Source organism: Phocoena sinus, chromosome 5, assembly GCF_008692025.1.
Source record: "Phocoena sinus isolate mPhoSin1 chromosome 5, mPhoSin1.pri, whole genome shotgun sequence".
Classification (NCBI taxonomy): Eukaryota; Metazoa; Chordata; class Mammalia; order Artiodactyla; family Phocoenidae; genus Phocoena; species Phocoena sinus.
In genome coordinates this window covers 111,079,478-111,097,289 of record NC_045767.1, presented here as the reverse complement: position 1 = coordinate 111,097,289, position 17,812 = coordinate 111,079,478, and the positions used below count along the sequence as shown (strand labels likewise).

At 36.1% G+C, this 17,812-nt stretch overlaps 1 protein-coding gene across 1 annotated transcript in view; it reads right to left on the bottom strand.

Annotated features, from left to right (window-relative positions):
- Positions 1 to 254: 254 nt before the first annotated feature.
- Positions 255 to 17,812, bottom strand: part of IQCM (IQ motif containing M) — a 361,372-nt gene continuing 343,814 nt past the window's right edge. The window contains 1 exon segment of the mRNA XM_032632005.1: positions 255 to 358. Coding sequence (XP_032487896.1) covers positions 255 to 358 — 104 coding nt within the window.

Genomic DNA, 17,812 nt, shown 5'->3' with positions numbered 1-17,812 from the left:
TTGATACTATGTGATTTCAACTTCATTACGATAAAACAGATGTCGTTTGTAAAAAAAGGTCCAGTGAATGGTTCATCCAAAGATATTTAGTAATTATAGACTGACTTGTTGAAGTTCTTTGGATGTGCAAAGATGCTTGTCCTTTTTTCCTGTTGATACAGAATTAATCCATGGCCTATGTTAATCTATGTCTTTGGGTAGATAGGTTCAACTCTTAAGGTTTCAACATTGTATTGAAAATGCTATCTTACTTCTCATGATGAATACTGTTGTTTCATTTTCCTTTCTCTCATAGATTTGGCCACCAGCTTCCCAACAATCTGGATGTTAGCTCTTTTGAGTATTGGATGTCCACTGACTGTAAGACAAAATATATAATTACGTTAATAAATTTTAAATTATATGACAGAATGTAATATGCTTTTGAAATAATTTTAAAATATTATAGGAAATCAGTTATGGTTGTGCTAAAACAAAGATTTGACTTGGGCACATTTCCTTCAGGTGTATTGAGATACATTATATATCATACCATGAGATTCAGCAAGAATTACTGTTGGACCAAAGAGTTGAGAGGAAGGATGGCAGAATCTGGATTCCACCAATCTACAGCATACTTGAAATAAATAATTAGATGCAACATATGTTTGACCATAAGAACAACAGCATTGAAAATTTTTGCATTACAATGGAATCAGTTCTGATACTGATATTCAAATCAATACAAAGCACTATTTTTATAGATGGCTTGTACTTGATTCATCTTTATGTATAAAATGCCTTCAAATAAATAAAAAACATAGGTTTACTGCAGACACCATTTTAGACAGTACTAATTTACAGATATGGTCATATATTTTGCCTTTTAAGACCTATTGTTGTTATTAAACAAAAACATACCCAACTACAAAAAGACAGTTAAATTTGTGAGAAGAACAATCCTCATTACTAACAGAAAATGAATGACTTGATGTGTTGTAAAAGGAGAAGCAGGGCATTGTTGCTTTCAGGTTTATCTATATTGCCATTAGATAAAGAGCAAGGCTTATAATAAAAAAACTAAATTAGACTACATTCAGAGTATTTATGAAATAATTAGTATTAGTAATTATCATTGTAGGTGTAATCATAGGGAAAGGCAATCACCAATTGATGTCCCAATATAGTAGTTATACAAGATAAGTGTGTTAGTTCTAAAGGTGAGATCTTAGGACTAAATGATTTCCTACTGCAAGTTTTTTGATAATATGCAATACCAACCATATATTTCATCAGGCAGAGAATAGCTGAAATACAGGATTACTCAAAGTAGGTAAAATAGAAGAAAAAGTGAATATAATGGTCCAAGCTCTTGTTCTTATACATTTGTGAGTGAATCCAAATTTAATACTCAATCTTAGTTTCCTTATTTTTGAAACAGGGATAATATCTATCCTGTCTGGTTGTTAAAAGGATCCAAAAACATATGTCAAGAGATATATGTGTAAGAATAATGTATTAATATTGACCCATCAATTATAAAATACACCACACTAATGCAAGGTGTTAATAATAGGGAACAGGAGGAAGGGGTTGCAGGTGAGGGGGTATATGGGAACACCCTGTACTTTCCACTAGTATTTCTGTAAACCTAAAATTCCTCAAAAACATAAAGTCTATTAGTTAAAAATGAAGATATGTGCCTGACAATTCATTAAGTATTCAAAATATAGTTGCTGTATTATTATTATTTGCACTATGAAGTTATAATATATGTAGGCTTTATAAAGAAATTTCACTAATAATTGTGTGAGATAATAGCAAATGTATATATATTGGTCTCTGACCCCAGTTCCTGGCACAGAACTCTTAAAACGCTTACAATTTCCTAAGTGATAACAGCACTGGGAGCATCTTTTGCTCTAATGAGGTGACTCTGGGTGGGCTACTGGATGGGGGCTGGTCACCAGAAAGACCAAGCCATGATTAAAAGCTTGGAACTTTTAGCCCCCTCCCCCCAACATTTCTCCAGGGAGGGACAGGGGCTGGAAATGGAGTTAATGGTCCACCATGCCTATGTGATAAAGCCTCAATAAAAATCCCAGGGGTTTAGAAAGCTTCCAGGTGGATGAAAACATCCTTGGACCAGAAGGGTGATGCCACAGGGACAGAAAACAGAAGTACAGGACTCTCCCAGATCTCACCCCACTTATCTCTTCAACTGGCTATTCGTTGGTATCCTTTAATCCTATCCTTTAATAAAATGGTAAATATAAGTAAATGTTTCCCTGAGTTCTGTGAGCTTCTCTAGCAAATTGATAAAACCTGAGGAGGGAGTTATGGGAACCTCTGATTTGTAGCCAAGTTGGACACAAGTTGTGGGTAACTTGATAACCTACTACTTGTAATTGGCATCTGAAGTGGGGGACAGTCTCCTGGAATGGAGCACTTAACCTGGGAGATCTGACTGGCATCTGACGCTCTCTCCAGGTGGATTGTGTCAGAATTGAGTAAAACTGTAGGACACCCAGCTAGTGTCAGAGAATTGCTTTTTGATGTGGGAAAAAACAAAACTCACACATTGGAATCGGCAACCAGAATCTTAGTTGGTGACCGGAAGTGGGACTGGGAGCAGAATCCTAAATTGTATAATATATAATTTCATAAATATTTCAATTAAATAAAGGATCATTAATTTTAGGAAGGATAAAAATATAAGTATACATGATATATTTTAACCCTTCAAAGTAAATATTCTCGACCTACATTTTTGTCATATGGCAGAACAGATTCAGAGAAAAATCTTTTTGATTAAAACAACTCAAATCCTGAATAAAATATTAAGTGTATTTTAACTGTATTGCTAAACTGGCAGAGAAGGAAGAAAATGCAAAGGCCAAAAAAAGTAAAATCAGTAACCTTAGTGAATATTTGAGTGCTAAAGCCAGTTTTTTTTTTTCTGAGGTTTTCTGCTGAGCCCTGGATATCTGAGCTTCAGCTTGTGAGGGGAGTGGGGTCAGGAGGTAAAGCATAAGGTTCACTTGAAATGGGAAGCCTGGCATGAGACCACTATGGAGTGCGGGGCCCCAGAGGGCTACACAGCAGAGTAGGTGGGATAATATCACAAAATAAAGAGAGAGAAGGAGAGAGAGAGAGAGAGAGAGAGAGAGAGAGAGAGAGAGAGAGAGAAAGAGAGAGAGAGAAGGGCATGGAAATGAAGGCAAGGGGAGAGAAGAGAAAACTTCAAAGAAGAGGACAGCAAGGAATCTTTCCCTTTTCCATGAGCCTGGGTAGATGGAGCAGAGCCTCAAAGCTACCATTGTTTGATGCCCTGGTTCATGTCAACTGTGTGGTCCAAAATACCTTAAATAAATTTAGAGTTTGTTGGGCCCCAAGAACAAATGAAAAAACCTCTCTAGAGGAAAGCAACTTCAACCAAGGTCTTTAAAATATGTCATAGAAACATATTTTATTAAACCCTTATATGTTACAATCAGTTTTAAATAGAAAAGCAGGTTCCAAAGCAATATCTACAATGTGATCCCAGTTTTTAAAAAAGTTATATGCATAGGAAACCATGTACAGTATTAAATACCAAAATATTCACAGTGGTTGGAATTATAATTTAGCTTTAGTTCTTTTCGCTTATCCACATTTTTGACAGAAGATATTATTTATGTAAAATAACAGTATTAGAGATGTTCAAGTTTCTAGATTGGAATATATGGTAGAAAGTCATTTTTATTGTAGATAATGAATAATCAGAAGTTAGATCTTTGTTGATAGTCAATAATTAGAATAAATGATTTCAACTTGGGAAAATAATCAAATAAAAATAGATAATATGGTTAATATTCATTTAATAGGCTGTATTTTCAGAAAAGGGATACTAAATTTTCCTCAAAGGCTCAAAGTAAGCTTTTGTCCTCTGTTTTCTTTTAAACCATCTCTATGTTTTTATGTTCACAAGTCTATTTTATGATTTTTCATGCCATTTCCATGACCCACTCAAGGTTATATATTGTATTTTTCTACACTATTGGCTACTTCCTGTCAGTGCTTCAAAATGAATCTTTGTAGAGCAACTTGGAAAGAAAACAAACACAGACTGTGTTAGAACATAAAATACACATTTAGGTCGTTGAGTATCTATTGAGTGCTATTTGTTCAGGTTCTTGCTAAGGGCTATGAGGTGATATAAAAGGCACTAGCTGAGACCTTTTTGGGTCTTCATTTCCTAATCCAGAAACAATTTAATAAACAAACAAACAAACAATTGCAATTATTATGCTACTCATAGACATTTAGTTTAAAAAATGAAAGTATCTACCTAATGTGGTATAATGGCCCTGCCCACCAGAAGATTATCATAGTCAATACAAAGCAAAAATATAGTCCTAGATGACGAACAATTAAAGACATATTTAAGTAGTTACATTTGATGCTCATATGTTGCAGGGGTCCAAATTTGAACCCAAGTTTTTTGCATCTGAGTATTTCAAACAGAGTTACGTCCACGAAGACTGGCTGAATAAATCCTCTAGAGATCTCCCTGCAAAGAAAGACCAAGAAATCTTCTTGGGGAAAAAATTCTTAATGTGAGAAGAGTGAGCTGAATATTTTCATCTTGGTCCAATAAGATGATGGCTGTTGGCAGGGATGAGTGGTTTCATGTGCTCTGAGCTGCCTCTTGCTAAGATGATTTTGCCTTGACTCTGCACTCCCTTCTTCCCCACCCTCCCACCCCGCCAAAGAGATTCTGGCCTATAGCCTTGTGAAAGGAAGACTCAAATGAGAAAATAATGGAGCTGAAAAAGTTATTTTCCTATACCATGTTCTCGGGATACTGAGAGAACAGGGTATCAGTGCTCTAAGATTAAGGGAACTGGGTTACAAAGGCCAGGAGAGCGATGGGCTTTTCCCTTCAGCAGGTTGGCTTAGGCCCATGTGGAATCCACACACCATGGCCTGGACAGGTGCTAGTGGCAATAGCAGCAGCAAGACACCTCCATCAGTCTTCCTGAGCTTTGGAGTGACAACAGCAGACAGCACTGCAAGGGGGTGGGTGCGAGGGGGGCGAAATTTCTATGTTGCAGCTTAGAACGGTGTATTTATGAGCACAAGTGAGATATCCTAGGAGAACTTCTAGAAATAACTGCAGCTACCGGGATTGCTTTCAAAGAGACCAGAAGTTGCATAAGAGTAGGTAGAAAATTCTATGTGCCACTATTTTTGTGATTATGTATGTAGTTGGATATTGTTTTGAAATATTAAAAGTTTGCTTCCCACTCCTCACTATTCCTCTCTCCTGACTCTGCCATTCAAGCAATAGTAATGGATTCCTTGAGGGTGACTGAAAATAATCACCTCATTCCTGACACATATCAATTTTGAAATAAGGAAAAAATTATAAAAGCTAATAAATATTCTATCCTTGAGTTTTAAATAATCAGCTCCCTCTTGTAATCTGTAAAAAAAATGGAAAACATATAGTTATTTAATAACCATAGCTATTTTAAATGAGATGAATAATTTTGTGACATTCCATATATGCATTACCCTCAAGCAGGAAAATCCTAGAACAAAGCATTTCAAGAAGGAGGTTTTCAAACATAAAGCAACAGCAATATTTTCTAAAGGAAGACTTCTACTTGGAAGAGTATGGCTTTGCTCAGAACGTACAACATTTGGGGGATTCAAGAAACTAGAATCTGAAGAACTTAGCATATGGAGCCATGTGGTAAGGAAGATTGTGTGATGACAGTGAGAACCCTCTCCGACTTACAGAATTGGACTAACAGACTGGTGGAGGAATGAAAGAGGAAATACTGATGGACTCTTGAGAAAGGGCCAGGCACCCTATGCCCTTGTATCTTGCCCTGGGGGAACAGAAAATGGGAAACCTCAATGATAGAAAGCACATATAGGTTGTGGAAAAATCTGGGAGTAAAGGGGTTTTGTTGAAGGGGGCTGCAAACCCCTTAGAAAATGCCATGTGGCCAATATGGCACTGCAGCAATAGCTGTGGGCAGTGCCTAGGTGATGGCTCTGCAGCCTTACAGAACAAATCACAGCCCGATGCGATGTGAAGAGAGCTACTGAGATTCAGAGCATCCCAAGGGGATGTGAGAATTCTGAGAAGGCTGTCTGACTGAAGGATGCCTAAGGTCAGGATAGGGAGCAAACTGAGTATATGAACTTCACTACTGGGGCTGTGGCAGATATTAAAACTGCAGGCCAGTGAATGGCTCCCAGGGTCCAGGTGGCATGATTCACACCACAGGTGGCCAGCAAGGAGAAGAGGTCACATTGAGACTGTCTCTCACAAGATGAAGGAAATGGGAGAGCAGGCCTGTTATAAATGGGCTCCTGACACAAAGTAAGTAGGAATAAAGGACAAAGTTAGAAGGCACAGGTAAACAGTAAGATTAGCATAGAATCACAAAAGATAGAAAAGGAGCTTATAGAATATAGAGATGAAAGAAATCAGTCTGGTTACTAATAGGGAAATGTTTTCCACGTGAAAGACTTGACTCTACATACTGTGCAACCAGGAAATACAAATTTCATCAAAAGTGATAACTCATTGAACGGGGTGGGGGGAAAAGAAGCTTACCTAAGTAACTATGCAAAACAGTGTTTTGACTGGAAACTGGAGGCTAAAGACAAAAAGCAGATGGATAGACACAGAAGGATAGATACTGAAATAATTATAACTATGTGTACAAACAGGGGTTTGTATTCATATACATATATTTCCTAGAGCTGTCCACTGAGAGAGCCTGGGAATAGTGATACCTCAGTAGCAATGAGCATATCTAGTGCTCAGATTTTGCATTTTGAAGACTATTCTCCAATAAAAGGAACCAAGACTCCTTGGAGAGATGGTTGGTTCTCTAGGGCTAGGGCAGATAATACAAGATGAGTCTGCACAATCTTGCAGTGCCAAAGGAAGCATTCAAAAACCGAAAAGGTAGGGCTTCCCCGGTGGCGCAGTGGTTGAGAGTCCGCCTGCCGATGCAGGGGACACGGGTTCGTGCCCCGGTCCGGGAGGATCCCACATGCCGCGGAGCGGCTGGGCCCGTGAGCCATGGCCGCTGAGCCTGCGCCTCCAGAGCCTGTGCTCCGCAACGGGAGAGGAAACAACAGTGAGAGGCCCGCGTACCGCAAAAAACAAAACAAAACAAACAAACAAAAAAACCCGAAAGGGTAAAGTAACGTTAAAGAGACTCAGGAACCAACCTGAAAAAGCTCCCAAAGTCTAATGCTGGAATAATTTGAGCAACAACAACAGAATAATGTAGTTTTAGATTATAACTCATAGTAGGAAATAAATATGTAGGAAAGAAATATTTATAAGTACATATTGATATAAATGATTGAACAAAAGGGGAGAAAATATCTAATAATTCTTAATAATTTATGTCGATACTCCCACCTCCAAGACAAAAGTTGAATTCCTCCATTCCTCCCCATTCCCTCCCCCAGTGTGAGCTGGACTTAGATATATGCTTTCAAAAAATAGGTTGCAGAAGGTGGGTGGGAGGAAAGTTACTTTATAGTGAGTGGAGAAACCTGACAAATACTACCTTGGCCAGGTGATTAAGGTTAATAGCACTGGGGATAAGTCATATTGATAGCATGTTCCTGCTGATATGATGTGGTGAGGAGGGCACTTCACCCCTGACATTCTTTCAAAAAATGTATAATCTCAGCATTTAAAAAAACAATAACAATGAGAATAACAGCTGTCATTTAATGTACATTCATTCTGTGCCAGGCACTGTGCCGAGCACTTTACTTATCTTACTTTCTCTTTCCACCAATACCTGATGCTATCATGATTATTATTATAGGAAACTAAGACTCATATCAGTGACATGTTTCAATGGATAAGTAATTCTTGATCTACATATGGACTGCAGAACCTTTTATAACAACTCATTGGAAACCACAGCACTCTATATATATCACTTATTTTTAAAGCAGGTCTAAGTTACATTCTATTATTGCTTCTTTTTTTATACATTTGTCCTGTATCTTCAAAATATCAATAATTCACTTCTTTTTCTCAGTGCACTGATCTCTATGAGTGTGTCTTGCAGATAGATGAGTGTTCAATAGATAATTTTGATAATGCTTATTTTTGTTTTATAAAAATGACATCGTACCATGCATATTTTGCTTTCTTCACTCAAGAAGGATTAATTCACGGAAATTCCTTCAAGCTAACTAGTATAGCTTAATTCATTATTTTAAGCGGTACATAGTATTTTGTGATATGAATAGACCATAATATTCCTCTACTGATTAATGTTTACTTTGTTTCTCAGTTTTTCCAAAGAAAAATAATGTTAAAATAAGCATGTTTGTTTATTAGGTAGTGGTTTTATTTCTGTGTGATAGATTCTCAAGATGGAGTGCAGAAACACAAGTATACACATTTTTAATTTTAATTGATATTGTCAAGGTGCTTTCTAAAACACTGTAAAATTCATATTTCTACCAGCAATGTGTGATGGTACTTCTTTGCTCATATCCCAGCCAACAATAGCAATTATTTTGTTTTGTTTTAATTTTGGCCAATCTAAAAGCTGCTAATCTACTGAGTTTCCTCATCCACTAGTGACTTTGAGCATCATTGCATATATCCAATAGCTGTTGGATTTTTGTTTTGTGAATGGTTTCTCTACATTTTTTGTCTATTTTGCTATGATTGTTCCCTTGTTCCCGATTTTAAATAGCTCACTGTATTAAACCTCTGCCTTCAAAAATGCAATTCCACTCCAAATCAAATTTATTTTTAATTTTTTTTGAATTTTATTTTATTTATTATTTATACATCAGGTTCTTATTAGTTATCTATTTTATACACATCAGTGTATTCATGTCAATCCCAATCTCCCAATTCATCCCACCACCACCACCCCTCTACCACTTTTCCCCCCCTTGGTGTCCATACGTTTGTTCTCTGCATCTGTGTCTCTATTTCTGACTTGCTAACCCGTTCATCTGTACCATTTTTCTAGGTTCCACATATATGCATTAATATACGATATTTGTTTTTCTCTTTCTGACTTACTTCACTCTGTATGACAGTCTCTAGGTCCATCCACGTCTCTACAAATGACCCAATTTCGTCCCTTTTTATGGTTGAGTAATACTCCATTGTATATATGTACCACATCTTCTTTATCCATTTGTCTGTCGATGGGCATATAGGTTGCTTCAATGACCTGGCTATTGTAAATAGTGCTGCGGTGAACATTGGGGTGCATGTGTCTTTTTGAATCCAAATCAATTTTTTAAATAAATTTGCTTATGCTGTTTTTTCATAGAAAAGTTTTGAAAGTTTTATGTATAAGCAAGGTCATTTTTCTTTTCTTCTGTATTCTTTTAGAGTATTATCTTTCCTGATCCTACCTTAAATATGTAGTTCTCTAGATTTCCTATCAGATTTATTTAGTTAGTTAGTTAGTTACTTAATTATATACCTATTTATTTATTTAGATGGTTGTTCAGCTTTCTCAACTGCCTCTTTTAGTATCTATTGATATCATATGATTTTTTTCTCCCTAAAAATGTTGATGTAATAAACTATGGGAATAGAATTCTTAATTCTTAATATGGTATCATCCTTCTGTTTGGAACAGAATGTTTAATCGATGGCTGGGACAACTTACTTGTCTCCAAGTACTCTGTACTCATGACTACTAAGGCAAAGAATGCCAACTTCTTCCACCCTGTCAGAAACTGTTTTGGATCTTTCAAGCCCAATTACAAGAAATCAACTCTTAGTAAAAGCCCTTCAGCCAGGTTTACATAAAAGTGACCTGGGCATCTTCCATGAGCTGGTTCTCATTCTCTGACCAGTGGCTAAGCAATGAGGCTTTGAAGCAAAGACGTTAGAGATGAAAATACAAGAGCAATTCTAGAATGTTCAAATAGAAATCCTTCATATTTCTTTAAGGGGGTGATAGAAAAAGACAAAGTAACACAAGCGTAAGACTTTAGAATATATGTAAAACACACAAATAAGAAATTTCTCTGAGTTGATGTAGATCCTAACATTCCAAACAAATACATGAGATTAACTTGAGGAGGAGGCCCATCTAGAAAACACATTTTTAAATCCTAGGAAAAAATGTGTACAAATGCATTTTACCCCAGATGTTCTCCATAACTTAGTATATCTCTTGACCTTCCTTGGTTTTCCATCTCCTTGTCATAAAATGAACATGCTATGGTATTATTACAAAAATCCACTAGGAAATACTCAAGCAAGTGCTTCATTATTTATTTTAGTCTATATTAGGACAATAGCATAGTGAAGATTCAAACTGCTGAATTGCCTCTGAGAAGAAACAATCACAAGAAAATTAAAGTGTTCCAATATATGTGTACACTGGAAAAGAGCAAAGATGGTTCAACCATCTGTGTTATAACCTACTGAGCTCTAACTGAAATCCAATTGATCTTAATGGGATTTAGCTAAGGACAAACAAAGCAGGATGGTCAATATCTCACCAGGAAGTGATAAAAATTCTTGTGACATTTTTAGCACAAAGCAAATTTGGGGATCAGCAAGAACAGAATTCAAATACTGGCACTACTAACTTAGCGCCTCTGTGTTCTCAGGAAAGATGAGCTTGCCTTTCTTCAACTGTAAAATGAAGATAACAAGAGGACTTAACCTAAAAGGATTAGCATAGGAATTTAATGAGAAAATGCACACAAAGCACTTGATTTAGATTTGAATACATCATAATTTCTTAATAAATTTTAGCTGTTGTTATTGCCCTTCTCATTTTTTTTTTCAGTCATCCTCTACTGAGATGGAGATTAGTTTATCAGCATCTGCCCTAGTATATATTTATTTATTTATTGGGTATATTGAGGTTAAAAAAAAAAAGTGTGTTTGCTATGTGAATGGAACTTCCAGACAGGCAAACAACCTCTTCCAATGGACCACCAGTTTGTTTCCTCTAACCTTTTCCTATATATTCTCTATTTACCACTGATGCGCCTACATTCTGATGTGAAGACAACTGAAATGTACAATTCTTTCTCCATTCTGATTGGGTTTCAATACACAACACTAGCTCCCCTGTCCACACACATTCCCCAAGTTAAACTCTGAGGAATAGAAATTTCATTTTGTTTAATCTTCTTCGATTAATCGGATAGATAAATCTATCTGGTGTGTATAAGAGATCTACCAATGCACAGCCCAACCTTCCTGCCCTCCCACCTCTCCCTTCTTTTATGAGCAAAACTTGGAAATATTGAAAGACTCAGGCTGGTAGAGTTCCACCAGTTTCCTTTTCCCAGACCTTGAATCTAGGCAATGACAACTTCTGAGCAAGCATATTTATTAAGGTATTTAATCCCTTTCCATACAGGATCCACATCTGTGGAAAGGCTGAAAACAGGGTATGTTCAAAGGGTAAATTTGCTCACAGTTATACTTTACCACTAGATGGCACTCTTTGTCATATCGAAGCAAATGTGGGGTCACTTCCTACTACCAAAATGCTCTGCAGTAGGCACTCGGCCTGCACATGAGAAACATCTAACAGTAACAATGACTTTGTCACACTGGAAGCAAATAATAATTTCCAATGTAAGACCAAGTCTGGCCTTGATGAGGATAGAAAAATCCAATTATCTCCACCAACAAGAACCTCATTTAATAGGTACCCACCTCCAATGGGCTGAAGGCTACCTGCAGTGTTTCTATGTCCAAGAGTATCCAGCTTTCCACACTCCATCATTCCAGAGGCTTATGGAATCACCTTTTACCCCCACAGACTGTGCTGTCACTATGGTATCAGACTGTGGTGTCACTAGCAAGAACTCAGATGGGCTTCCAATTTTGTGATGAAAACCAATACATCTTTACCATGTAAAACTCCTATGTAAACATGATCCAATTGTTCCTGATTCTCCAAGATTCATTCTACTACTGCTGACAGGTCATGGAAGTTAATTTTCAGGTTGAAAATAGGCATTTTTCTTTCTCAAAGATGCACAAGAACTGAACAGATAAATTCCAGCAACAGTTTTTCAGTAAGTCCACCCCAGAAACATTTTTGTGGAGCCGAGGTCATGAAAAGACCCCAGTTCTAAGCATTCTACATCACACTTAACATTTTGTACTTACAAAGAAGCCCATCCCTAGAGATTTAGTGGCATGTTCTAATCATGACCAAGTCCTTTTTCTCTATTTGATGCTTCTTATGAATTCCTCAAGTTTAAAAATAATTATTGTAATTATTCTGAACCAAGAAAAAAACTTGCTTAATTGCAAGTTCCACAGCAGTGGACACATTCTCAGAGGCCCAAGTTTATCTGACATGAACACTCTCTGAACAGAAGAATTTTAAACCCTTCAAAAATTAGGTCTCCATTGAGACTTGGTTAAAACTCATGTCCAATTGAAAATTTTAAAAAGTACTTCCTTAGGCTTCCTTAATCTAGTAAATTTATATGGTGCTGAATAGGTTTTCTTCTCTTTCTGGCATTTCTTGCCTTAAGTAGGTCATCCTAAACACAATTGTAATTAGCACAAGTTCAGTTTCATGGATGTCTCTCTCCTTTGCAGCTCCCTTTGACCAGAAAAAAAAAAAAATGGTGAAATGTACTCTTGGCTCAATTACAGAGTAATTTTAATGCTGAGCACAGCAAGTTGGGTTTAAAATTCTAGATTATAGATCCCACAATGTTACCCCAATATAATTCAGGGGTTCATGTGATCTCATTTCTGACATAATCTAAGGTAATGATAAAGAATTCTAATTTTTACTCATCATAAGAAAATGCCCATATACACACTACTATTCAAGATTTGAATCTAGCTGGTCAACAGACTTTGTACTTTTGCCTTTTGTCTGAATGTTAATTATTTGCATACATATTTAACTGAGATATATATTTATATGGTACACAAATATTTTATGCACATTATGATTTTAGCTCTAGGAATTTAAATTTAAAATAATTATACAAGCATTTATAAACAACTTCTATTCTCGGATCTCGATTCTGTAGTGGATATTGTGGATTGATTCCTCCCTTCAACCTTCCACCTAGATCTACAGCAACTGGAGATAAAAAAACTGTATTTCTGAGATGGCCTTGAAACTGACTCTGGATGTTAATTGCCTTCTACCAAATAGCTACACTTTCGTAAGATTTGGAAGGCAAAGTGATGTGGAGACCATCTTTCTACCCTTTTATTTCTTTTCTTTCTGCTAGTAGATAAGGTCAAAGAAAGGCAAGTTTGTTCTGCTCAAGTGTTCCAAAGACTCTTACCTAAACTCCTGGGTGACTAGAAGTATTTGCTGCAGCAGCAACAAAAACATCTTCAGGACTTCACATCCTGATTTCCGAAAGAGCTACTGGGATGTGTTCTTGTATTCATAGCTCCAGTGGCAGCCACCAAGATGGTAACTTCCCTGGTGGGTCAGACCTTCATTGCTCTGAGAGTCACTCCTAGAAATCCAAACTAGAAACTGTCTCTTCACCGTTCAACAATTTTTTTACAGGTCTTGTTTTAAAAATGTTATTGAAGTATAGTTGATTTACAATGTTGTATTTAATTTCTGCTGTACAGCAAAGTGACTCAGTTATACATGTATATATTATTTTCATATTCTTTTCCATTATGGTTTAACACAGGATATTGAATCTAGTTCCCTGTGGCGTACAGTAGGACCTTGTTGTTTATCCATTCTATATATAATAGTTTGTATCTGCTAATTCCAAACTCCCAACCCATCCTTTCCCCACCCACCCCCCTTGGCAACCACAGTCTGTTCTCTATGTCTGTGAGTCTGTTCCTGTTTTGTAGATAGGTTCATTTGTGTCATATTTTAGATTCTACATATAATAATCATATGGTATTTGTCTTTCTCTTTCTGACTTACTGCGTTGAGTATGATAATCTCTAGGTCCATCCATGTTGCTGCAAATGGCGTTATTTCATTCAGCATTTTTTAAAGTATTAAATTTTGGCATCAAATCAGTTTCTTCTTAACATTTCTAGTGTGCTTTTCATTTCCTGTGCTGAGCCTTGACTGATAAAGTATTCATTGTCTGAATTGTATTACTGCTGTCTGGTAAAAGTTCTTGAAGCTGATGCCTTTTAGAGACTGTGGAGCTGCTGCATCTTGCAGTTTTTTCTTTTCATGCATTTTGGTCCATCGTCCTCACCTAGTCCTCCTTTCCTTAGTAACCCTGTCCACTCACTACTTTAGAACCATTTATGAAAACTATTTTGTCAATCAAGCTTAATTTATCCCTTGGTTCCAGTGTAGGAATGTTAACATAATTTTGAAAGAAAAAGAAAATTCAGGAAATAGAATGTTTGTTTTAAGGCATTTAAAATGACAATGTTCTGAATGAAGGGAAGTTTTGTTTGTTTCTTTTTCTCTTCTCTGGTATATTGAAACTAGGAAATATGTCCTGATCCCCAGCTCCTGCCACTTTTTTTTTTTTTTTTCACCACTGCTGCTACATCCTTTGCTGCTGCTACTATTGCTGCTTCACCCTTGCCCTGAAAATTCTGTTTCGAAAAGTAGTGTAGGTACTGTACTCGATATTTTGCATTTGTCACAAAATAGAAATGTTTTCAAAATATGTATGTATAAAAATTAGTGGTCAAGATCATGCCAAGGCCCTTGCCTCTGCCACAGTTTTGCACAAAATCCTTTGTGCTGAAAATCCCATCTTTAATTTATTTTATTTTTTTTAGGATATTCTTTATGAGCAAAATTTAGCCTAGGAATAGCCACTAAGGAAGTCCCAAATCCGGGAGATTGGGATTGACGTATATATACTGATGTGTATAAAATGGGTGACTAATAAGAACCTGCTGTATAAAAAAAGGAAGTCCCAGATCCATTCAGTTAAAAAGCTCAGTAAGTTCATATCAAACAATAAATATTGGTACCAGAGCACCTTGCTGAATTTGTTCTCAGCTAAACACTAAAATAAATACCATACATATTTATATGTGATGGTTGTTGGGAAGACTATCAGAAGGGTAAACAACATTTGGGGAAACCATCCGCCATTTGTTTCCTTGTACCTGACCCAAAATATGTTCAGCTGGTATTTGTGCTACTACATAGATGGGCGCCTACAGCCCATCTGATACTTCTGCTTTCATCTTCTTTCTCTGAAGAAGGGAAGGAAGAGACAGAGAGACCAAAAACTATGCCCAAGTCCCAAAATGCCATGGCCAAACCAGAGGAGTATCCTAACAAAAGAGAAAGTCCTTGTCAACAGGAGCTAAGTTAGCTCCTACTTTTTGGTTTATGGATGGCAAGGATTTTGTAGAAAAAATGAAAAAAAAATTAAGTAAAATACAATTTCCACTCTCAGATTATTTCAAACATTAGTTTGAAAGTTAATCGGGTTAATGCACTTCTGTGGAAAGAACTGGGACTTTTTGCACTCTGGTTTCTTTCCAGATCTTTTACAAAAACATAAACACAATTCCCATTTACATCTTCTTGCTATTCCATTGTGTTTTTCCTAAATCTTATAATTCATTGATTCTTCCTCCCAGTTTATGTCTCTTTAAATTCAGATTGGAAGTATGGAATTTCCTTAGCAAATAGTATTAGATGCTGCAAGATTATTTTAATTTAAATTTACTATAAATAATCATTTAATGAAATAAGCAAACGTCTATTCCATTTTCATTGACAGGGCCAGAGGGTAATATTTGAGTATTTTGTTTCCAACAATTTATTATGAATATTTTCAAACATACTAAAACTGTGAATGAATTATACAATGAAAACCACTTAGATTCTACAATTAATAATTTACTGGACTTTATCATGTATCTCTCCATCTATCCGCCCTGTTTAAAGATTTTGTAATCAAATAATAGGAAGAATGAGCTGAAAAACATGGGCGTGACTGAATAGAAATCCCCTCACTCTTAATATTTTTAACATTTTGACTTTGCTTTTTCCTATCTAAACATTTCTATAAACATTTGGAGGATGTTTGAAATGAACACTGGGATTATGACTCATATCACAACGTCTTCGGCAGGTTTTCCCATGTTTTTCAATAAAGCAGGTTTTGTTGAGCAGTAGAGGAAGAAGGGTTATCTTTGAGTATCAGAGTAATATATAAAGCTCCTTACATGTCACGACTCTGCCCTCGATTTTTAAATAATGGGATTTTATAAAAAGACTGAATAAAGGACTCTAAAGCAATAAACTACGGAGAGATATAAGATGCTATTGCCAAAAACAGATAGCATTCAATTAGTTTTTTAAAGGCATTCTTATCACATCTACTCCTAATATTAGCTTTCTCAATAAACAATAGCCTGCTGCAATATTGCCAGGGTTGCCCAGCTGAGATGACAATGTGCAGTGACAGATGATAGGGACCATCTGAAATTGTTGATGTGATTCACAAATGGCACTCACTGGCCGCTCAGTCTTTAAGATCATTCAGTGACTCTAACAAGATATCAGATTAATATTTATGTGGTAACAGAGATAAGAAATGCATTTTCTGCAATAAAAAATGAACTAAAAATATTTTGTGGGTTTATTTTCACTTACTTTTATCTAACTGAGCCTAATGTGTACATAAAAAACAATAAACAAAAATCTTTCTGCTTTTTAAAAAGGCTTTAAATATTGTGTGCCTATTCAAGACTCTAGTTAAGATTTTCAGCTTGTATTTGCTATAAATGAAGGGAAAATAGGTAGGGAAAAATATCTCTATGATTTAATGTAATCATGCCACCATTCACACTAGCTTATGTCAGTCTCTAATTTTTAAACATATGAATTAACACATTAAACTGCTGGGTCAAATTAAAGTTTAGAATAATATTTTATAATCTGTTCTTTTTCTCCAGAACATTGAAATTTTCTAGTTTTAAAATTTTAAAAATTCATTATTTTAAATCGTCTAACTCAAGATATTTTGGCACATTGGTCAATTTGATAGGATTGAAACATTTGACCTTCTGAAAGGAAATGAAATATTATTTAGATTGAAATTTTTGTAACATTCCCAATTCAAGACACAAACCAACTGTTGGCTTATGATAAACAAAAAATTTCTTAACATTATCTGTGAGGCTCTAAAAGGTCTGGCCCCTTCCTACCTTTCAAGTCTCATCTGGAAGAATGTTCACAGGATTTCTAGGTAAGGCAATACTCTAGTTTTCTCTTACCATAATGAGCTGCTGCTTCTTATTCTTTTAAGGATTATTCTTCTCTCTGACTTGGTATCAAATTCTGTGCCTTGAAACCTCCTCTATCTTTATCCCCCTTCTTCCCCAGAACTATGCCCTTAAATATCATACATTTGTTAATAGCTATCAAATTGATATCTCCAGCTTCAATAGCTCTCTAAGCTCCAGATTTGATGTGAAAGGGGACCCTAAAGTCCACTGCATATCAAGGGTAAGAAAAATGAACCCTTTCAGTGATATCCTGGACTGACCAGAGAAGATTTTACATATCTCTTCCCAGTTCTCTGTTCAGTAACATCAAAGTTGGAGAGTCATAGGTATATATTCTGCCTGACATTGCTGCTGTTAAGAGTAATGTGTTATAGAGCAGAGGAAAAGAGATAGCAATGGGCAGAATAAAGCAAATATGCAAAGAGCAACAGTGCTAAGAGATCTTGTGTTTCAGGAAAGAGGGAGAGAAGGCAAGTTGACATTCCATAACCCATAATCCCATGTAGCATGGCTCTGCTGTCTGCAAATGGGTTTCATGTGCCTACATTCTGTTTTTTAAATAAACACTTTTTGCTTAAAAGTTCTTATTAAAAATTGCCGTTA